The sequence below is a fragment of the Rhipicephalus sanguineus genome, chromosome 3 (assembly GCF_013339695.2).
Source record: "Rhipicephalus sanguineus isolate Rsan-2018 chromosome 3, BIME_Rsan_1.4, whole genome shotgun sequence".
NCBI lineage: Eukaryota > Metazoa > Arthropoda > Arachnida > Ixodida > Ixodidae > Rhipicephalus > Rhipicephalus sanguineus.
This window is the reverse complement of record NC_051178.1, coordinates 45,204,450-45,228,354: the sequence shown is the minus strand read 5'-3', so window position 1 is coordinate 45,228,354 and position 23,905 is coordinate 45,204,450. Positions and strand designations below refer to the sequence as shown.

General features: G+C 42.6%; 1 protein-coding gene and 1 non-coding gene across 2 annotated transcripts; one reads left to right on the top strand and one right to left on the bottom strand.

The window, feature by feature from the left end:
* Positions 1-5,108: 5,108 nt before the first annotated feature.
* Positions 5,109-23,883, bottom strand: LOC119386599 (SRA stem-loop-interacting RNA-binding protein, mitochondrial-like). The gene is made up of 4 exons (XM_037653884.2): positions 23,653-23,883; positions 20,394-20,452; positions 15,491-15,598; positions 5,109-5,214 (listed from the first exon to the last, which is right to left on the bottom strand). Exons 1-4 carry the CDS (start codon positions 23,711-23,713, stop codon positions 5,185-5,187), a joined length of 258 nt encoding a protein of 85 aa, XP_037509812.1. The 5' UTR covers positions 23,714-23,883; the 3' UTR covers positions 5,109-5,184.
* Positions 22,171-22,242, top strand: Trnam-cau (transfer RNA methionine (anticodon CAU)). The gene has a single exon. It is a non-coding gene; the product is annotated as a tRNA-Met (tRNA).
* Positions 23,884-23,905: the final 22 nt, after the last annotated feature.

Sequence of the window (23,905 nt, the reverse complement as noted above, 5' to 3'; positions counted from 1 at the left end):
CTGCAGAGGCTTCGATGAGGTGGCGAGTCTCCTTTCTCAAATGCGTTGGCATTTCTATGCCGACTCGATGAGGACGCAGTCTTTCCATCCATGCCTGTGCTACATGAGATGAATCGCTCTTAAGAAATAAATGTGTCAAACAAATATTTCCTTTATGTTGCTGGTATTCAAGCCTGGGGCACCATGCTCCGAAGCCAGGTGTCTTACCCACTGGTCTGAACATCCAAGCTTGCAGAAGTTCTGAACCCCATGCATGCATTGTGCCTGCGGTGTAAACAAACGTATAAGAACACTTTCTATGAAGGCCTTGTTGAAACACTTCGAGGTGGTGGAATAAAAGCCTGGACTAGGACAAGGTTTAAAGCCAGCGTGGAGGATTGTAGACATCAGGAATTTCCAACTTCGCGAAAATTTAGCATTACGATGGTTGCGGAATGCACGTTCTGTGGGGTAGTGCAGACACTCACAAATGCTAGCAGGAAGATGGAAGACACCGCACCAATGCAGCCTAACAGCATTCCACTGAAGGCTGCAACCGTGCAGTTTCCTACAATAAAACTCCACTACATTTGCACATAGCTTAGAGAACTCCCAAGAGAGATTCTGCGTGGATATTTTTCTTGCATCAGAAACTATGCTGTCGTGCAATTAAACTGGATGCACTAAAAGGTCACTTATTTATATAGATGAAGCAAAAAGCCGTGCTCGCAGAAAGCTTTGTTTAATATTGGAAAGTTTCTAAACAAAAATTGTTATTGCTGCTTGGCGACTAGATTAAATGCCAAACTTTTTCTTTTTCCGGTTGTAGCAATAATGTGTCTGAATTTTGTCAGAAGTTCACGGGAAGGGGAAAGCTTGAAGAGATGAAAAGTTCTGTTGGGCACTTGGACAGAATGTTTGATAATGGTAGCTTTTCTTTCTTTTTTTTTTTTCGAGCACTCGCAGTCCTTTTCAAGTTTTGCGTATCTTTGAACTTTTTCCAAGTTTTGTGTAACAGTATCTGTGAATGTGCGTTTGTGGTTTTATTCACCTCCCATTTAGTTTTCTTTATCGTCAGTCTAGTTATATTTGACAGTGACATCTGACATTGTGCAAAGTGACTCAATAATAAATGCGCACTATTAGGCTAAGGGAGGCTAAGTTTAACCGTGTGCCTTACACCTTACAGCTCTGTACCAATTAACTAGCCCAACATCGTAGGCTACTGCAAATTGGCAGGGTTCAATGGTACTATGTCACTGTCAACCTGGCAACAACTGAGGCAACCAGTTGTAGCAGCCAGTTGTGTGCCATCTTTAGGCATAGCTGCCAAAAAGGTAAACACAGTATAGGGGGAGTTAATGCATGCGACTCTGTAAGAACCAAACAAAACTGTAGTTTCACTTAACCTATACAAACCTGTAAACAAGAACGCAAACGGGGACATTTCGGTGATGCTTGCCTGCATTCGTGGTACAAGTAGTGAATTGAGGCTCTGTATCACACTCGTAGGCGTGCGCAGAGGGGCGGCCGCCCCCCCTAGTCACCTAAGAGGGGGCGCTGAGTCTGCCCCATACATTGACTTAATAGGGGGGGGGGGGCGATGAACCTTCGTCCGCCTGAACCCTGAAGGGGAACCCTGCGCACGCCTATGATCACACTTATTCAATGTCCATCCAATACAGCTACAAAATATAGGGTCTTCTGTCAGTACTACATTAATTTCAAGCAGTTTTCAAACTGTCAGCAAATGTTCCTATGTGGTGTGTCCGGAACTTTTTTTTTCAAGACTTTTCTGCACATGGTACACACAGAAATGCTGGTATGCTTATTACATAAACGTCATTCAATTTTTACACTCGTTATGTACTACTACATTAAATATGTTATGCACTCTATTTGAAGCACTACCATCAGAAAGTTCCTTTTTTTTTCTTTCTCTACAGCACACTTTGCATCAGCAACACTACAAAAATTCTAATTGCATTGCTAACAATCCAATTTTATGAAATTTTTCTATGCCTGCATTCTACTTACAAGTTACGCGTCTGACTACTAACTATGACTGACTGCAAGGTTCATCGTTCAACAGCATGCCTAGCTACTGTTGTACAATATGAAAAAAAAAATGCTGCCGATCAGTAGTCAAGGCTCCCGAGAACCCGCGAGCCAAGTATTATAGCCCAGCACGTGGCCTGGAATTTACAAATAATTCTCCAAGTCAGCTAGAAATCGTTCCCTCTCGACAAATGATGCCATAAACCGAAGTGACTGCACCATAAACCCAAAGTCCAGGGCCATTGACTGATTTGAGCATCATGAGCTGCATAGTTTCTGAGGCTGCCGTGAGAAGCCACCACACGCCTGCGCTCGCATTCACGGTCACACTGAAAGTAAGCCATGCATTTAAAGAACAAAAAGAAAAGAAAGTGTGCAAGGTCATGGTGCGTGCTGGCGAGAGGACGCATCTTCTTAACCCCTTTGTCATCCCCACTACCCTGCGTAGCTTTCAACGTGCTCACAGCTATAAAAGGAGGGAGAAAGCGCTCGAAGCATGCGACAAATCACTACAACTCCGCTTGTACTTGACGGGCTGTAAAAATTTTTGCTGTAGTCGATTCGTGAGGCAATAAGTTCTTTTAATGAAGCCATTGGATGATTACTTGGAAAAGTGTTGCAGGGCCCCTTTAAAGAAGTTGCATCAGTTCTCCGCCAAAGCATTGAAGAAAGTATCTACAAGAGCCTAGTTAATTTTATATCTGTATAGATGAACCAAGTTGTGTTTTGAAGGATCAAGCACTGAAAGTTTTGAAAACCTTCACAGAGTGATAGAACGGTAGCTTGGGCTAGTTGGTGATTTGGAATCGACACATTTGTACAGCGCGAAATGAACGAGGACAGATGAGAGGACACAACACCGGCGCTGGTGTTGTGTCCTTTCAATTTAAGCACATTTTAAATAAAGAAAGTATTGTACGTGGTATTCTGTGGCAAAGCAAACGAAGCAGCGGCATGTGAAAATGGATAAGCTATAAATTTTTCTAAAAGTTACAGTACCAATTTCAATTGTAACTGGAAATGCAAACAGCATAACTCAACGACACTCTTAGTGAAAATGTGCCAAGCATCTGAATGTGCTTGCTTACACGTGGGACACACTTAAAAGGCATCCTACACCCCATTTCATACATCAGCTGCAACACTGTGGAAGCCATGCAAGAAGTTCGATTAGCGAAATGTCTGTGCGCCTCGCGCTTGGATTTCGTCATTATAACCATGGCCTCCGCTATTGGCTCAGGCTGCACGGAACTAATCGCGGAGGCCGCGATATGAAAACAGAGGCGCAAAGTGATCCAGAACAACCTATTAACAACCGTATAAACTGCGAGGTTTGTTTATTTGTAAGGTAAAAAGCGTTTTCATTTATTGCTGTGTAAAAACAAAAAAAGTCACATTATGGGTGGTAAAATCATTTTGGTGCGAATGCATCTGCTGCAAGAAGTCTCGCTAGCTTCCATAGCATTGCATCTGAGGTATTTGCACCTGATGAGGCACGTGCCTCTGCTGTAGCGGCTAGAGCATTATCCTTTAACATTAGAAGATGACATCACATGTGAAGTCTCTGGATGTTAGATCGTCCACTCGTCTAAAACTCATGTTAGTCAAAGAAAAGCTTTCAAATGCGTGCGACCATGTTACTGAGGTAAACGCAGTCACTTGTTAGGTTGCTGAGCTACCAGAACACCAATGCGAGATCTGGCCATGCGTTTTGAAAAAGGGGGGAATCAGCCAACTTCTGCAACCAATCCTTTCTTGACGCTTACACTCAGCCAGCACATGCACGACGGCAATCAGAGGCACAAGACAAAGGAGCTTTTCTCAGGTGTGCAACAGCCGAAACAGGATTTGAAGAAATTTATGGAGCAGCAAAATGTAGCTTTTGGAGCACGAAAATCTAAATTTAGAGCAGATTACAGGAAAAAAAGAAACTCCATTTTTTAGCATGAAATCCCAAATTTGGAGCAGTATAACAAATAAGGCTTACTTTTTAGAAAAGAAAAACATATTGCTAACAAACATCAGCTAACGCATGTACAGTATACGTGAGCACTGCTATTTCAACAAAAGCAGCCTGTTGAACCACCCCACAGTGCAAACGATGTCTTTGTCCACAATAACATTTGCAGCGCTTGTCAAACCATTTGATGGGCGCTGCATATGAAGACCTGCCAACCTGGCGACCTCAAAATTCGGGAGATTCGTAAAGCAGGGGTGAGTGGGGTGGCAAAAAAAGAAAACTGGCGTACATCCTTCCTCATTGTTTCTCAGGGCTACAGAAGTGTCATACACAGCACTGAATGACTGCCAGTAATTTCTTTAGACGCCAGTGATCATATTAGTAATCATTATGCGGTGCGTGCACGCATGAGTAATTAAGGAATGAAATATGCTGTGTCCCGTGGCAGCTAGTATTAATAGCCCTCCTAAACCTTCGTATGCTTTTCCATGACACTGGTGTACTCCGCACGGCACTAGTGTACTGCGGCAAAAGTGACTTACAAAGCGTTCTGCATGCGACGGAATAAGACCAGGGAATTTGAGAACCTACTGTTCTTTTTTTTTTCTCGGCGTGGTTAGGGTTATGGTCCGTGCTTCTGGATTAGATTGGATGATGATGCAAAAAGTGCAGGTGACGTCTTGCTAAAATTAGCACAACTGAGAAAAATTTGAGGCTGGTCGGGCATTTTTGCTCAGTGTGGCGCAATTTTAACAAACTTCATGGTTTTGGCTCAGCTTGGCACACAAATAAGGAACTGTATCAAATTGGCGCAAATGGCGCAGCTGTTGCACCCCTGCTTTTCTTCTGGCTGGTTGACACCTTTCACTGCGCTACAGGAATGGCTGAGGAGAAAGCACCTTCAGGGAAGGCAGCAAAGGCAAGTGAGAAGCCACAAAATGCTGCATAATCATTCACCAAGCATCTATAATGTTGCTTGCTAAAACACCGTCTTGAAGAATTCCTGTGGCTGTGTGCCCACCGTAGACTGGCACACAGATGTCATATGAAGCTCAGGTTCGTCTTGCTGTTCATGAGACAAAGTTCAAATGGATTGCTCAATAGTTACAAATTTGAAGTGTAACGATGAGAGACAATGTGTTTATTTCAGTTTATGTATCTACATGGAAGCTTCTCTGATGCAGTGCCTATGAGTTTGTTGCAGGATGGACCGATAGCTGAAAGAGCAAGAGAAATCCCAAAATGAGCAGAAAGTTAAGTGAAATTCAAAAACGAAAGACACTCAGACAAAAAAAAAATGTAATTGTGCATGATACAACCACTACAGTCAGGCTCAACTAACCCAATCGTGCAAGGAAAGATTACGCATGTCAAAGACTACAATACTATTGTTGCATAGCATGTTTTGAGCGCTTGCTGGTGTAATGTGCAACATACTAGAGACACTTATTAAATACGACAGTCGCCAGGTATAAAATTTAGAAAGCTTTTCAAGTTGTTTTCCTTTACTAAATGTGCAGTCATGATGGAGGACACCTCAACAAGATAACTGTGTGTTCTGTCACGTCAGATGCAAAGAACTAAGTGTATCAAACAAAATAAACATTCTTGGCAGTGTTGGGTGTCGAACCTAAGGCCACGTGCTCAGAAGAAGCATTGCCCGTCGGGCTGAACACCCACACTCGCAGAATTTGAATGTACCTAAACCATATAAATGTGGCACACCAGCAGTAAAAAACAAATATAGATGGAGAACAGCATCTATGACAGCTTCATTGGAATATTTCTTGCTGTTGGAATAAAAGCCTTCTAAGACAAAATGTTCAGCCGACATGAAGGATTGTACACATCAGGAAAATTACGACTTTGCGAAAATTTAATGTCAAACACGTATTTTGGTGGTTGTGAGATGTGCCTTCAATTGGGCAGGTCGAGATGCTGACAAACTCTAGAAGGAATGCGAAAGACTCTGTGTCATTGTCACCCGACAACAACATTCCATGAAAGGCCGCAACCATAGAACTTCCTACAATAAAGCTCTACTCTTATGCATCACTTAGACAACTCCCAAAGGACGTTCTGGATTGATTTTCTTTCGGGCTAGTAGGTGTATTCTGAAACACTGCAAGCACTCTTGTCTTAGACCACCGTGGCATTGTGTATACACAGGCTGTCAGGTTTAAGAGACGTTTCTCCTTTAGAGGGGCTCATTTATCATAAAATTACTTTGGTGATCTGATGTTCAGCCTCACAAATCTCCCGCTGCGCAATATTTTTAAATCAAGTAAAAGTGATGATACCACTTGCTCTCATTTCATCACCATGGGTGAGCTGAAAACTGCACAAAGGCGACGACAAGAGGGCACCTAAAGGTTTAGTTGCCACGCCACATGGCCATTTTTTTCTTTTATTTGTTCACTATATTGGCCAGCACTTCTGGTTCAGATGTGGCAGCACCTTATGCAATGGGGCACCTCTGAAATTGTTCGCCAGCACTCCCGCTCGCTTTGTAATTTGCAAATGAGAGAGCAAGTGATGTTTGGCTGTTTTTTACATGAAACTGTGAATTGCTTGCCACATCCATCAACACCCAAAGCGGCCCTGCCACACTTTTTGACTATGGTCAAAACATTGCCAACAAGTGTGCGAGCCAAATATCGCGGGTGCTGCAATATTTGGCTCGCAGGTGGTTCAGACGTGACAGCAGGAAATTTCCAATTTCATTGCAAAAACAGCCTAAAATTGCTTCCTTTCCTATCGGCAAACTACATAGTAGAAGGGACCGACTACACAGTCGTACAGACAAACAAAGCCATTGGCTGGTGTTAAAATCATGAAATCATTTTCATTAATATTTATGTTTGTTTCAAGTTCAATAAATAAATAATATGCATGTTTCTCTCTTCAACATCAACAAAGTAACTAACTCAGTACTTCCAGTCTCCATCAGTGCTTGTCTACTCATTGTTTTCTTTTCTCCTCAGTTCAGTCAGGTGGCATGCAGCATACTACAGCCATGCTATTTCAAAGACTACGTGCCCGAATCGGTTGCTTGCCTTGCCCACTATAACACTACTTCCTAATGTATAGTTGTTATTTCCAAAACCGCTCGTGCGTTTGCTATTGCATGCTTTTCTCTTTCACATGCCTCACAAGACCTTGCAAGACGATGCTTGATATTTAGCCCATTGGATTGGCTTCCAAATCAGTTATCGCAGGACAAAGTTGGTGTGCACCAGCTAATCACACAGCTCAGCCAGACTTTCGCACAACAACAGTTACTAAAGCCGCCATGTGCAGATGGCGCACTCGCCATCGGCACATGGTATTCTGTATTCTTCGATTAGAATGGCGCACTCGCCATTCTAATCGAAGAATACAGAAAATTCTCAAGGTCATGACACACACTGATGTAGCTTCTTGCTCCTTTGTCATCAACCCCCCCTCCTGTGTAGCTTCCAGCACACTCGTCAGGACAAAAGAAGAGAAAAATCGCTTCAAGTTTGTGACAAATCCCTATAGCTTGTACTTGATATCTGAAAATTTTTTGCGGCAAGTGATTCATGATGCAATAAACACTGATAGTGAGATCATTTGATGATTACTCGGAAAAGCAGTGCAGGGCCTTTTAGCACATTAAGGAGGGTGAAGAAGTCGAAAACATCCAATAAAGATGGACATTTTGTGTGTGTGCATATAAATGATTCTGAACATTCGAACGGGATGAAGTTGACAACAAAAAGGACACATTTTTATAATGAACTGAAGGCAGGGCTTTACTGTGCATTGCGACCGTCATCTGATGCCAGTTTAAGATCACCCACGGTCAAAGAGTGTAAGCTCTCGCAATTACCATGTTTTCTTCACTCTTTAGCACGAAAAATTTGTAATGGAGGTGATGTTTACCATCAAAACTATCTCTTTTGTTTGTGCTGTACTCAGAATGGGCCTCAATGCATGAAAAATGAATTCACCACTTATGCCCAAGTAAAGTTCAAAGTCACTTGCACCCCCCCCCCCCAGTCAAAGAGTCTCAGAATCACCACGCTTTGTTTTCTTTTTGGAACCACTTGAAGAGTGCACCAGTACTACCAAAGACTGCCATTTCAAACTATAATGCTAGCAAAAAATATATGTATATTGTTGGCATTTACTGGACTTCATCTTCCTCATCTGTAAAAAACGATCATCATGCGCTCGGGCGTCTTCTTCGTTGGGGCCATCTTGCTTTTCGTGGAATAAAGCGTCAGCTGAACCGTATTATTTCAATATATATATGATAAAAAGATATAGGTGATATTAGATGGGTGTGTTCAGATAAGGACAGACCAAGGGGGGTCCCGACTATTTTTTGTTTTGCACGAAATTTTTATATCAGCTGGGCAAATGTCTCTATAGAAAGGAATGGACCTTCGTTTTGCGGAAATTGTCACGGATTTCTAGGAAAAAATTCGCGTTTCACAACAGGTGGAAAAAGGCAATTCTGCAACTTTCAGATTTCACAACTTTGGAGGCCTATCACTAAAAAACTTAACGCATTGTGAACATCAGTGTTAATTTTTCGTAAATCTACGGCAATAGTACTATCGGCCTACGGAAAGTTAAATTTGTGTCACTGACAGTACATTTCTGAAAAATCGCCAAACTTTGATTTTTGAGCGACGGCCTCTGGCTGACCCCAAATTCAAGGGTCTTTTTTCGCAGTTTGCGCTAAAGCGCTGAAGCTGAAAATATTTCTCACAAGTCTACGAAAGGTTTTTCGCTAATTAAGCAAAAAGTTATGCGACTACACTGCATATTTATTTCGTTATAAAATCCCAAAAATGCCATATTTGCAAAACTAGCGAAAATTGCAACATTTTAGGGTCATTTTAAAAAAAATAATCATCATCGATTTTTATGAAAATGATGAAGTATACCCGACCATGACTGGTAAATATTGTGCTGCAAAAATATGTTGCATTATTTTGTTTTAAGTGAGAAAATTGAGCCTACTTTAATACCCATGTATGGTCTTAACATCGATGTGTGGCGTTCTTATGATAAAATAAATTTAATAGACATATTTAGTTCGTAGCTCGCTTTTTTGGTTTTAATAATGATGATTTACCCAGCTTGTGTCTTTTTGACCGTTTTGAGTCACAGAAAAGCTGAACTTGAATTTTCAGAGCTCCTCTGTCTGTATCCATATTACGGCACGTTGAGGCTGCCGGCACACGAGAGCGCGTACAAATGAAAGCTCGTGGTGTAGAGTGGAAATCTTTCTGCACGTGAACCATTTTAGTTCACATCATACCACGTATCTAACGCAAAAGAGATTTAACTAGTATTTCCCTAACAGTACGGGAAAGTGTTATTGTTGCGTTAGTGTGCCTAGACCCCATTGCTCGCTGCTGGGTGGTAGAGAGAGGGGGCCCGAAATGTGACGTTCGTGTTTGTTTCTATAGGGAAAATGATTATTAACTTGCCCTAAGACTGCTTGAGGGCCATATTTCGATGAAAATCCTGCAAAAATATCTTCCTATACTTTATTAATAATAAAAGCCTTCGTGTTACCATCTTCAACTGCGTACTTACCCTAATTTTTTTTTCCATCAAGCAACGAAATTTATGGACTAGAGTTGGTTACAATAATGTACAGGTGGCTCTAGCATTACCATTGTATGGGAATATTAAGACCGTTGCGGTCTTAATATTTCGACGAATTTATCATTCGCCGAAATGGGTTTAGATGGTGGGAATGAGGAAGTTATGAATCTACAAGAACGTTCATGTTGCGCATTAAATAGTTTATTCGCGTTACCTGGAATGAGTAATATCCAGTCGGGCAATCAAATTTTGCACACTTCAGATTCACAGCTCCTTCCACTCTGTGTCTGCGCACCGCGCTACGTACAGGAAATTCCCTTGGTCCAATTTCATGTGTTTCCACATGTGGGTTGCCTGAATTCTTTTAACCCGTCTGGCAAGTTTCCATTCCTCGTTCTTCAGTTCTCTGAAGGCTTCCACTTCACTCTTCTCCATATGCAGTAGGAAAACCTTTTTAAGTTTACTGGCTACAATAGTAACGAAATCACTTGCGCACTGAATGACCTCGGTGGCGGGTGAACGCAGGTTATGTAGTGTGGCTTGGTGTTTCACAATGCCACCGACGCCGTCGCAGGCATTTTTGCCGTGGCCCGTTGCCGAAAAAAGCCACTTGGTTGTCTGAAGCTCACTGCATTGCAATTCGTGCAGTTGGAAGTGGTTCTTAAAATGGGCAGCTGCTCCATCACTCACAAGTGTTAGTTTTGTGTAAATTGGAGCATAATCTTCAATGTGATCCTTGATTTTTCTCAGGGCCAAGCAAGCATGTGCAGAGTCGTGGCAAACGTCGTCGCTAATTATTGCGTGGTTCCATGTCGACTTTCTTGTCGATACAACGCAAGTAAAGATGCTAACTTGCGTACTTTGCCAATGGTAAGATTGTACTTCGTCTGGGAGTACGATGGACCAATTTTCGGCAAAGTCAAAGTGGAAAACAATGGAACCCTTTTCACAACACTGTTTTTCCTCGTGTATGGCATTTGCTTGCGTGCGCCTGAGGTAGTTATGAGGGATCCATTTCGTGGTCACATTTTGAAATTCCTTTAGGAATGCTGGAGGCATCATGGTCTTCTTTATTAGTTCACCTGATTCCCAAGTAGCAAATACTATTTCTTCGTCCGGTGCTATGCCAAGAGTTCCCAGGCTGAGACCATTCTTCGCAGGACATTGTTCGCACTCGCCTAAGAAGCATTTGGTGCTAGGCTGCGTGCACACACAGAGCGCCTGCACATCATCAGTCGACATGAAAGACCCCGACGCATTTTTGATTCCAATAAGGCATAGTTTGAAATTTGCACAATATGCACATACACACACCTCCCGATGCGGTGAGCATTTGACCCATTCTGGGCGCAAGGATATGAATTTTGTCAGACCAACCGCTGACAGCGGATTAGCAAGTTTATAGACTGAGTATGTCTCTCGTAGCGACCGCGTCATGAAACGCTTCGAAATGAATTCGGCTTTTTTATCGATGCGCACGCGCACTACATCTTTCTTATTTGGACTCTGTCTTGAACAGTCCAGCTCATCTTTTGTGTAATATTCAAGGATTTTGTTGGTGTCTGCTTCACTCAATTTTTCTCTGCAGCACGGCTCCAAAAGGCTCCACACACCTTGTTCTGCAGCTATCTTCCTGGCCTTTAGAATCGCGTGCTTCGTTGCCTCTGGAATGAAGCGTTGCACCTCTTTTATTGTTAGGCTCAGAGGCATCAAGGATAGCAGACGGCAGCGCTGTCGGAAAGATGTGCACTTGATGTACGCTGTGTGTAGGTTTTTCTTCCAGCTGGCACAGGCGCAGCAACTGAATTGTGGTGGAATGTCTTTAATGCCGTATGCTGTGCGAATCCCGGATCGAATGTTTCTTACAGCAGCTCTAGCAATTTCATCTGCCTTGCGCTTCGCGTAGGAGAGTCTCTTCCCTTTCTTTACACTCCGAGGAGGCTTTAGTGGTGACACTGCTGATGGGGCACCAACGACTGCATTAATGCTTTCCATAACTTCCTCTGTAGTCTGGAAACAACCCTGATTGGACTGACTGGATTCCTCTTCCATATGCTCAATGTCTTCCTTAAAGTTCCTGAAGCAATTCTGGCACACAAAGTGTGATTCATGCACTCTGAGCGCTGTGTCAGCTTCCAACACTTTCTTTAGATTGTCAATTCCCAAGTCTTTGACACTGCGGAAATTCCTTTGAAACCTGATCTTCCGCTTGTGTCTTTTTAAGTAGTCGGCGCAGCAATTTCGTTCAGGAAACTTCGCCATCAGAACTGTGCCACAGTGCGGTTTCTCGGTGACACAGTAAGTTACAGTGAGTATAAGGCACACTCACTTTGGGGTGAAGGTAGCGTCCAAGGAAGTTCTTAGAGATATAACGAAAGTTCAGTAGCCGGATCGCAGCTGATGTCTTGACACCAGGATTTACGTGAAGAGAGCTGCTTGCAGTGGGCTTCGTACACACTCCGCAATATCTATCTTATCTGCTTACGAAATAACTTATTATTAATAATAGAGGACGACACGAGAGTAACTACAATATGATGAAAAAACTGTATCATTGACACACGTAGAAAACAACATGACTTCTTTGTTCGAGTTCACTATCCAGACTGACATACGGTGCACACCACACCCAAAAAGCTTCTTCTCAGGGGTGAGGGGAACGCTCCCTCCTGTCTGGGGCCGACCGTTGTAGGCGCACCGCGGTGCGTCTCGCATTTCACGATGGCCATGTGTTCTCCGTCACTAGTTCTCGGAGTGCTTGGTTGTTATACGTACTTTTGTTTGCCCCTCTTGCGGGTGGCATTCTATCACGCTCTGGTCTTGCTGTACGCGCTCTCGCGTGCCTGCTGCCTCAACGTGCCGTAGTATGGATACAGACAGAGGAGCTCTGAAAATTCAAGTTGAGCTTTTCTGCGACTCAAAACGGTCAAAAAGACACAAGCTGGGTAAATCATCATTATTAAAACCAAAAAAGCGAGCCACGAACTAAATATGTCTATTAAATTCATTTTATCATAAGAACGCCACACATCGATGTTAAGACCATACATGGGTATTAAAGTAGGCTCAATTTTCTCACTTAAAACAAAATAATGCAACATATTTTTGCAGCACAATATTTACCAGTCATGGTCGGGTATACTTCATCATTTTCATAAAAATCGATGATGATTATTTTTTTTAAAATGACCCTAAAATGTTGCAATTTTCGCTAGTTTTGCAAATATGGCATTTTTGGGATTTTATAACGAAATAAATATGCAGTGTAGTCGCATAAATTTTTGCTTAATTAGCGAAAAACCTTTCGTAGACTTGTGAGAAATATTTTCAGCTTCAGCGCTTTAGCGCAAACTGCGAAAAAAGACCCTTGAATTTGGGGTCAGCCAGAGGCCGTCGCTCAAAAATCAAAGTTTGGCGATTTTTCAGAAATGTACTGTCAGTGACACAAATTTAACTTTCCGTAGGCCGATAGTACTATTGCCGTAGATTTACGAAAAATTAACACTGATGTTCACAATGCGTTAAGTTTTTAGTGATAGGCCTCCAAAGTTGTGAAATCTGAAAGTTGCAGAATTGCCTTTTTCCACCTGTTGTGAAACACGAATTTTTTCCTAGAAATCCGTTACAATTTCCGCAAAACGAAGGTCCATTCCTTTCTATAGAGACATTTGCCCAGCTGATATAAAAATTTCGTGCAAAACAAAAAATAGTCGGGACCCCCCTTGGTCTGTCCTTATCTGAACACACCCAGATATAGCTTTTTGCAATATCTGATATCATATATAAAGGAGCACAAGATGCTTGCAAGCCATCTGGAAGAAGCATGGAGCATCAAAGGAGCTAAAACTGTCATTAGGTCTGTATAACAAACAAAAAAAAATGCCAGGCCTGCGCGGAAAGTGCAGCACAGTCACAGCGAAAGCTGGAAGAGCGGCATTTCTAGAGCCAGTTGTAAACTCTCTTGGGGCTACTAATACAAGTGCACTAGCAAGGTACCCACTACGCCATAAATCACAATATTTGTGAAATTGGGAAGCACCTACAACGCCATTATTCGTCATTGTGCGCAGAAGCGAGGTTCCAGCTACACATGTGTAAGGCATTATGTGAACTTTGTTTACGTGACGACTGATGACGATGAAGAATTGTGGCTCAGCCCTTTATAATGGGTTGGAAGCTTTAAACGGCACACCAGTTACGTAATTCGCATTGTGTGACGCCCGGTCGCTATTTAACTCTCCCACCATGCAATATCATACATTGACGTGAGAAAGAGAAACAGAGAGAGGGGGGAAGAACTTTATTGAGACCCCGAGGACATTGATGATGGGTGCATGGGCTTCCTTGGCAACCAATGCAAGTGCACTTGCGAGGAACCCACTACGCTATAAATCATAATTTCTGGAAAGTAGGGAAGCAGCCACTATGCCATTTTTCGTCATTCAACGGAGAGCCGTGGTACCCGCTAAAAACATTTAAGACATTATGCGCACTTTGTTGGTGTTGTGCCTGATGACGAAGAATTATTGCAGAGCCCCTTGTAGTGGGTTGGAAGCATCCAACAGCCCACTCGTTGCGCAACTCGCATTGTGTGACGCCTGGTTACAGAATTCGCATTGTGTGGTGCGTGGTTGTTATTTCACTCTTCTACCACACTAAATTACATATGTTAATGTGGTTCCTTCTGGACATGAAGCCTGTATAGCGTCGTTTTGCAAGGCAGTTCCAAGCACCGGCATGGCTCTGAGGTACAACACTGGACTCCCACGCAGAGGGTCCAGGTTCGAACCCCATTCCACCCTGGAATTTTTTTCTTTCGTTTTTTTTTCTTATTTCGAGCGATAGTGGTTACGGACACCGGTGGCGGCGGCGGCGGACAACTACGCCACCAAAAACGGCCGTTGAAATGATCTCATAACAGCTTTCGCTGTAAAAAGTGCTGGACAAACTGGTCTAGCCATCTGCCTTTTTGCAAGTATGCACTTAACAAGCTGAGCTCATCTCTTGTTATTAAGGGGAGACGGGGGTCTTAAAAAATGGTTTTTTAAAAGTTGGGTGAATGGCATGAAATTTAATACACTTATTCAGCTTTTTCTGCAGATTCAAAATCTCTAAGTAGATTTTTAATAGCTGCATTAGAACACAAGATATGCAATTTCTAACACATATTTAAGCATATTTCTTACGGGGATTTTTGGCAACTTTGCTTTGTCAAACACAAAAACAAAGTATGTGGCAAGATTGCCAGGAAGCTGGTCTAGCCGGTGATGCTATTTATTTTCTTATAATGTTGTTCACCAAATTATAATTCTCAATTATCAGAAATAGTATGCAGCAAAAAAATTTCACTCACATTTACGTCTATTTATTTTGCATTCAAAGTTTGTTGAAGACAATCGGATTAGCATCACCGGCTAAACCAGCTCTCTGGCAGCCTTGCCACATACTTTGTTTCTGTGCTTGACAAAGCAAAGTTGCCAAAAATCCCCGTAAGAAATATGCTTTTAGAGATTGCACATCTTTTGTACTAATGCAACTACCAAAAATCTAATTAGAGATTTGGAATCTGCAGAAAAAATGGGATAAGTTTGTTAAATTTCGTTCAGTTCACCCAGCTAATAAAAAAAATAAAAAAAAGACCCGCGTCTCCCCTTAAAGGGGTAAGTGCCACCGGCACCAGCTGGAGGCATTTGTGCCATCTGTAACCCAACGTTTTGCATCTGGACCAAATGCCAAAATAACATTTCTCTATTCTTTCGGTCTGCAGAAAAAAAGCTCGTAACTACTGTGCGGCAGGTTTATAAGGCACAACAGTTTCAATAAATGCATGAACATTTAGAAAGCAGTCTGAAAACCAAATGAAGTTTCCCTCCACTCCCCGTGTAATAGTAGAGAAAATCTTACCGTAAAACTTTCAAGAACATGTTGTTGCTGCTTAGTGGCGCTGATGAAGCCGTCACGATTCCCGAATGTAATGAAGCCGAAGCCCTTCGACATGCCCGTCTTCTTGTCCTATGAGAGATGATAGATAACGAGCTTTAGCTAATTGTCCGCGGTCCACACCACCGAGCAATGTGTTCTGACAAACTGCATTTGGCGAAAAAACCAGTGTGTGAATGCACAAATCACTCGAGCCCACAGTCAAGACCGCTTCCCTCACTCTGCCACAGAGAAGACTGCGTGGTGCACAGTCCAGAGATCCTTATGGAGCCAAGTGAATCGTGTGCAAGTCGCCCTGCTGGCAGATGTGGCCTTGAGAAGTGTGAAGTCGGTGCCACTCTCCACGGTGCTCGAGCACGCCAAGTGAGAGTGCAACCAAAAACAAATATGCAATACCAATAACACTCCACGCATGCATCAAGGTATTTTCCAACCAATGCTCCTGACCACATTTGTACTAAGTCGATATACTAGTGTCGCCACTCAACAGTCTTGCATTTATCACCACAAAACACGTCTACTCTGCTGGGGTTCATCCATAATGGCTATTGAATGGCAACAGTGCATTTCCCTCTAGGTGGCAAGCTGGCGCTAGTGTCTATGCAGGGCTCGTTGGGCGCTACTTCAAGCACCATGAAAATGATGGGCTTTTCACCTGCTTCAGATGGATTTTATTCTTGAGATTCACGGCTCTTGTTTACTGATATTTAAACAAAATGCCATATTTATAATTCAAACTCACCTCATTTTTCAAAGTGCCAAACTTACTGCAGAAGCCTGAAGTGAGGCATGGACAAATTCAACCACCAGGGTAATATGCACTGTTCTGTCATTGTGCTCTACATTTGGCATTACCAAGTAATTAATTATTTTTTTTTTACAACAGTGAAAACAAACGTGTTTTTTATTTGAAAGTATGCATCAACTATTCATGGAAATAAAAATACTGCAAACAAGTGAAAAGTGTTGTGACTTTGACAGAAGTTTAAACTTATCATACATCTGGTACGTACCTCTTCAAATACAGGCCTGTTCAGGGTGTTTGGCCGCTAACTGCTCCTTGATATTATCGAGGTTTCCATAGAGAGCTACCATTGTTGATAATAACGGACGTGAAGCATGCAAGATGTGTCGTCAGTGCAGTTCTTTCTACTGTTTCTGCACATACTGACTAAAGTGGCTTAACTGATAAAAAAAAAGCATTTGTTTTAGATTTCAATAACAGGTACACATTTACAAGAGACTGCTTATTTCGTTAAGTGTGCATTGCCCTGCCACTACATTCTTTTTTTTTTTGTGTGTAACTTGCATTGAATGTGTCCCGAGATATGTTGTATTTGTATCACTGCCCATTTTATAGTGGATTGTGTGTTTTTCTAGTTTTTTCATGCAACATCTTATTTCTGTTCTGAGCATACCATAGTACCGATGTATACGTGAGGGAAGGGAGCACCGTCAAGCTGCCAACTGAACGGCTTTTTTTTCTCTTCTCCTCAGCCAAGTATTTCTGTATGCAGGTCTCAAATAAAGACTCAGACTCAGTCTAGTCAAACTTCATTATGCCTACCCATGCAGGAATGAAACGCTATGTCACAGATACAAAAGGTAAACACCCCACGTTCGTAACATCGCCGCTTCGTCATTAAAAAAAATTATTTTGGTAATACATTCCCTGAAAGGCACTTAACTTGCTAAAAAGTACTTCGTGGCCCCTATAAATTTGTGCTCATCTATTTGTGCTCACACTGCCTCCCTAGGGAAACACTGTCCTGAAAAAGGGTTCACGCAGTCTGTGGACAAGAGTTTTTGGTTGGAAAGCAGCCTTGTAGGGCGGCAGTATACTGACACACACATTTGGGCCAATGCTAAGGTGCAGTGTTCCTTACTATGGCTCTAGGTGTGCAAAAGAAAGAAATGCCGACAAGAAATGGTGCCTACGATGTGCGTGTGCAGCAGCAAAACAGAACCTTACCACAGAGGAGGCCTAACAAGCCTGCTCTGCAGACAAGAAATGCAGCAGCCACCTTTCCTATGCACTCAGTCACAATCATATCAGGGTCTTTGACTGATAGTCACTATCTGAGACCATTTTGTATTTCTAAAAAAATGACTATGCCATATATTGTAACATCCTACAACTATTTCATAAAAACTGCCCTTGGTAACTAAAAACTTAAAGGCGTCATGAACCACTTTTCCAAGTAATGATCCAATGACCTCAGTATCGGAGTTTACTGCCTCCCAAATCGATTGCCACAAAAATTTCTCGAATCCGTCAAGAATCAGCGGAATTACGGGGGTTTGGCGCACGCTCCCAGCGCTTTCTCTCTTTTCTCGTGCCGACGAGTGCACTGGAAGCTAGACAGGGAGGGATGGCACGGGGGTAAGAAGTTACATCAGCGCGCATCATGAAACGCGATCGCTCTCCCGCTGTGATTCGATATGTGCGGGTGCAGCTACCGTGTAAAGTTAGCAGACTGAGGAGTGCGGCGCGGGCAAGTGGCGGCACCCCGTGGCAAGAAGCGCATCTCATCTGGCTATCGGCCAATAAACAAGCTATATTTAAAGCTATAATCGGCTAATAAACAAGCGACATAAACTGGCAGATCCGCGACGTCAACGTGCAGACGCCCCGCCCACCGACGAGAGTGAGAACCGGCTTCTGTTTGAAAAGAGGGCGCCTGAGGAAACGGCAACTTCGCGCTCCACTTGTGGCCTGTACGCGGCGCGCACGACTGTAATATTTGGCATAGCAGTTCATGGCCATGTCAGCTTTCTGCAGGATGTGTTTTTTCAACAAGCCCAAGGGGTGCTTCATGACCACTTTAAGGGGGGACATGGCACTTGATAAAAAGTTTTTTATTTCTTGATCGATTTTGATGAAACTTCCTGAGTTTATGTATATTTGTGTGCTAATTTCAAATATATAATTACTTTTCTAGTATGATGTGTAGTTTTTAAAATACAAAATACTTCATGTGTCTTTTGGGGAGCAAGATGTTTTCTAAACTGAGTTCGTTACAAAGTAAATCAGCATATCACGATAATCTGGAATCAGAACTGTGTGCAGTGCAACAAAAATGGATGTTCTAACACCATTAGAACAAAAGTTATGGTATGTTCAACATTCACGAGTGAAATTCCAGCTTAAAATTGGCTCACTCGCGAATGTTCAACATACCACAACTTTTCTTCCAATGGGTTTAGAACATGCATTTTCGTTGCAATGCACACAGTTCCGATAGCAGATTATTGTGATTTGCTGATTTACTTTGTAACGCACTCAGTTTAGAAATAATCTTGCTCCCCAATAAGCGTGTGAAATATTTTGTATTTTGAAAACTACACACTATACTAGAAAAGTAATTGGATATTTGAAATCAGCACATAAATATACATAAAGTTGTCAAGTTTCACAAAATCGATCAAGAAATAAAGAAAAATTTTTAAGAGCAGTGTCCCCCTTAAAGCATTTTACAAAATTAGTAATTTCAATTAACTTTAGCAATGGCAAGGTATTTTCACCTCGAAGTAGAGTTCGTGTGCAAAGATAACAGGTGCCCTACTGTCAGCAGCATTTTTATTCGAAATTCGTACTGTCTAAGAAAAGGCACCCCCCGCATTATTGTTGCTACGGAACCCAAATATTAGGCCAGGATGAATATTTTGTCAACTCGCAAGCTTTACTTTCTTAAAAGCCTGCATGGATTTCCTTGTAGGTTTCTGCTACAGATGGATGAATTACAATACTTCATGAAACATTCTCCAAGTTGTAAATTTTTGAGTAACTGATTTTCCAAAACCTCAAGAGAACTCACGGGCTTGCACAGCCACTTGTCTGACACGGCTGGTGACAAAAACAATGTGTACTTAGAATAAATGGGCTGGTGGGCGTACAGCGATACCAGTCACTCAAAAAGAAAAGAATAAACCTACATGTAAGACAACTAATCACTGCAAACACTACAATCGGTGACAACTTTTCTTGACAGCACTGTGGAAGCTACTGAACCGAAGCGCATGCCTGCTACCGAGCCAAGAATAGTACTTATGTTTACTGATAATTTTCTCATTTGTCTTGCTGAAATAAACGCTGCTTTATTTATTATGAGACTCAAATAGTTGCGGGAAGTCGTAGGTAAAATAGTTATTGCTCACTTTGCAAGAATGCTTTCATTTTCTTTCCATTTCTTAGACAGCACCGCCTTTTCGGCATGCCCGTTTTCCAAAGTAAACATGGCGTGCATGACGTAGTGGGTTAGAGTGCGGCCACAAACGTGCTGTTTAGTTCTCCAAGAAAAATATACTTGTAACATGACACGAAAATGTACACTGAACAATCGAAATGTTTCTCCCATTCACATTTTTCGTGTATATAATTTTCTAAACGCGTTAACGATGCGAGCTAGCAAAATCGAAATCAGCCGCAAGTTGTAGTACTACTTGCGGAGTAACACGAATCTGTGGAAGCCCCGCCTCCGTAGCCTTTGCTCCACTGTCGAGATAAGTTGTCGCCGAGTATAGGGCTGTGTAGAAAAATCGGTTGAAATATCAGCAGCAGAGAGTACAGCCTTTGTGCGACCTCACAAAAAATAAAGAATGCGAAGACGTACGACCAACAACAATGTTCTGCGAACATTGCTCATGTCATATCAGAGTTGGTTATACGTGTTCATGCCCTTTGCTGTTTCCCAGGCTGTGTTGTGAATTTAAATTTTGAGTACAAGGACCATTACACTTCTGCCTGGGCCAATCGCCACCAAACAAATTTCAACATGAGTGACAACCCCGAAAGAACCAACAGGCCAAAAAATGCCTTGTAATTTACCGCACAACAACTAGCAAAGAAGGCGCCACTTGTACTTACAAAGATGACGTTAGAAGATGCCACGTAGCCAAACTGTGAGAAGTGTTCGCGTAACTCCTCTGCAAACGCAAGAAGAAGAAGCATGGAGGAGAAGCTAGGGTAAGTCCTCTTATGCCAAGCAAAAAAATACAGCAGAAGCAAATGAGTCAATGAAGCTGGGGCACAAGTATTTCTAAGAATGTTTCTGTGAAGCACAAAAAAACGTGACATCGTCAGCCTCTTTTATGTCCACTGCAGAACCTCTCAATGATCCCCAATTTCTTGAGTCAACTGATTTCATTTTATCCCTGCGAACTTCTCAATTTCGTCAACATGCAGCCATCCTCGGCTGCGTTTCCTTTCCCTTGGTGACCATCCCATTGCTCTGACCACTGGCTTTGCACGAAGGAGTAATCACTGTGGTTCAGCATTTCACAGGGCCCTGCTGCTAGAAGCTAACAGTTTCACAGCACAAACCGAATTCTATGTGCTTATGGCGACAATATGGCCTGGTACTAAGCGTACACTGCTGCTGCATACTCATCACCAAACTAATTTCACAACCGTGGCGGTTTCGTTGTAGGGGCGCGAAGACAAAACCTGTAGCAGGAACTGTACTAACAATGGCATTTCCTGGATGATTTTCCCATGTTTATGGTATGTATGCACTTGCTCCGCAGTTTCCCATGACTATGTTAAAAGCAAAGTTTTTTTTAAATGAAGGCAATACAGTTCCAGTTTCATCCTTACGGTGTCTGTTGGCCTAAAAAGTACTACTGCCTTGGATGCAGTCTTACTGCTTGGAGAAGTTGCAAATTGCATCAAATAATTCATTATTTTATGTACTAGTACTTCTTTCTTCATTAGTTGCCACTATTTATTTTGTGTCTGATTTACACTTTCATAAATTCATTTGCAGTTTATTTGCCGTGTGTAGCAAGAACAAAAAACAGTATGTTGTGCATCTCGGAGCCTGTGACCTGTTTTCATAAATAAGTAAATTATACGCATACATTAGAAAATGAACATGTACACACTTAACAAACAAAACAACTTATTTACTAATGTTGTGGCCAGTGGACCGGCCTTCATCACTCTGACGAAGGCTGGTCCACCGGCCACAACATTAGTAATAGAATTTTTTTGTTAGTTAATCTTGTGTTCATCAAATATTTCTTTGGAGTAAAGAAGGGGAGGCACAAAACAAAACAGGGACATAGAGAGGAGACCGACCACACAGGCGCACAATCACAACTGGAAGTTTACTGAACAGGCAACACATATAAAGCTTACAAGTTGGGCACGTGGTGCAGGTTCTCTCGTCTCTAGAAACAGAATGACTTTCCACATCTCATTGTGAGGAAACATGCGCCACGACGAAAATAAGGGGGGACGCCGGCAGGGACCGGTCCCTGCTGACGGCAAGTTATCTTTTCGTCCATTTTACTTTCTTCACATTCATATCCTAATTAGTAGAAATAACACCCCCTATACTTTCCTTGGCATTATTCTCTGTTAGTTGTCATTAATATTGTGTCTAACAAAGAAAAACGAGCCCTTAAAAGTCACCTTGTTTCCTTCATTCATAGCGAGGGTCTCGTTCTGGCAGACTTGATGCCTTCAGGTAGTATGTGAGGGAATATTGGTCAGCTGCCGGCTTGTAAAAATATCACGTGCTACGTGATGCCAACAGACAGAAAAAGAGCGTTCCACACTCGCCGCCATGGCTGCGACCGGCGCTAACACTCCTAGGTTTAAATGCACATATATACCCTATAAAGTGGACAAGGGGATGACCGCCGCCGTAGCTCAGTGGTAGAGCATTGGACGCATTATTCGAAGGTCGCAGGTTCAGTCCCTGCCGGCGGCAAGTTATCTTTTCGTCCACTTTACTTTCTTCACATTCATATTCTAATTAGTAGAAATAACGTCCCCTATACTTTCCTTGGCATTATTGTCTGTTAGTTCTCATTATTACTGTGTATGTGACACAAGGAAAAAAAAAAGACATTTTTAAGGGTTTAGACTTATCCTGGAGAAGGTTAGACATTATTCAATGTGTAGATGTGCTTTCTATTTAGTATTTATTAGATGCATTCTGCAACTTCAGTTTGGTGCTTCCACTAGGCTTCTCTGTTGTTTTGGCGACACCCGCAACTACAGCCTGCCTTCGGAAGCCTTTTCAGCAATCTTTTACGCCGGCAAGGTCCTCTACATGACACACCCTTTTTTTTTTCATAATTGCTTTTGTCCTTAGTGAAATCGGGCATTTTTGTACACAAACACCGCAGCCACTTCCACACAGAGTCCCATTTATTCCATTTTTTTCTTTTATTTTCTTTCCTGTGTGGGCCTGCAGTATCCCTCATTTGCTGCCGGTGGCTCCCTACATTCTTTTTTTTTTTCCATCTTTAGATTTTCGCTAAGCTTAAATGTACTCTGGCGTGGTTATGACTGTTAATTCCAAAGCATTTCCCACTCCTACCTTTTTTTTTTGTGCAGTTCATACAGCGGACTGCCTACCTACATTTTTGCTGGCTTCATGTGTCGGCCACTAACAACTGAAAGTGGGCCTCTTCGCTCATAACAGAGCGGAGGTGCGAGCTACAGTAGAAAGCAGCACAAGTAGAAAAGATAATGCCGCCGCGAGTGACCAACCAGTCCAGGAAAAACATTACTATTATAACTTTTCATGAGCGTGTGCAGCAGCATTATTTATAACCATGTCAATGAACATTTGGCATTGCAACTGTAGATGGTCTGCACAAGCGGCTACCTGAAGCTGAAGACGTTAACGTGCTGCTAACAGCATGTTAAACACGATGCTTAACATGCTCCGGCTACGATCTGGACGAGAACATTCGTAGTAGGAGCTATCTTCACGCAAACATCTTCCATCACCACGAACGTGCGTCGATGCCTTTGCAAAGACCTTTGCAAAGACCGCAGTATTGGAGGATGATGCACTCAGACGGCCGAAAACGCGGTCGGCGCGTGAAATGCAACAAGCGAGCCATGCGGCACGCTTAAGGCCATCCCGATCGCCGGTACCATGGCAAGGACAATTCAGTTCCATGGTCGCGTATAGATCAAGACGATGCAGGTTATCTAAAGACGTTTAGTCGATGCGAATGACGAGCGGCAAATCCGTGCCGACTCGGCTTCGGAGGAGAAGGGCAGTCGGCTGCAGCGTAACAGCACGTGCTCGCAGACAAAGCGCGTAATGCGGCGAACCGGTACAGGGCTTTCGTTTCAGTGCAAGCAAGCCGAGGCTACTTACTTTTGCCGATCGTCCACGGCAAATTGCCCACGAAGATTCGCAGAGCGCTTCGCGAAGCCATGATCGGGCCGGCAAACTACTCCACCGATCTCAACTCGAAAAACGAAACCCACTGCGCGTGGTAAAATGGGTAAATGTCGTTCAGCGCCGTCACAGATACGAAAATCAAACACACCGAAACCAAAATTAACATAAAACCACAATTATTTCTATGCTCTAGATCTCTATTGTGCATAAGTAAAGTGTTTTAAAA

What these genes read in the sequence shown, in the direction of transcription:
- LOC119386599 (XM_037653884.2), bottom strand. Translation starts at nt 23,713, where the DNA reads ATGGCTTCGCGAAGCGCTCTGCGAATCTTCGTGGGCAATTTGCCGTGG. An exon ending in GCCGTGGACGATCGGCAAAA is followed by an intron (nt 20,453 to 23,652) that starts GTAAGTAGCCTC and finishes TTGCGTTTGCAG; the next exon opens with AGGAGTTACGCGAACACTTC. An exon ending in ATGTTCTTGAAAGTTTTACG is followed by an intron (nt 5,215 to 15,490) that starts GTAAGATTTTCT and finishes TTGCTCTTTCAG; the next exon opens with CTATCGGTCCATCCTGCAAC.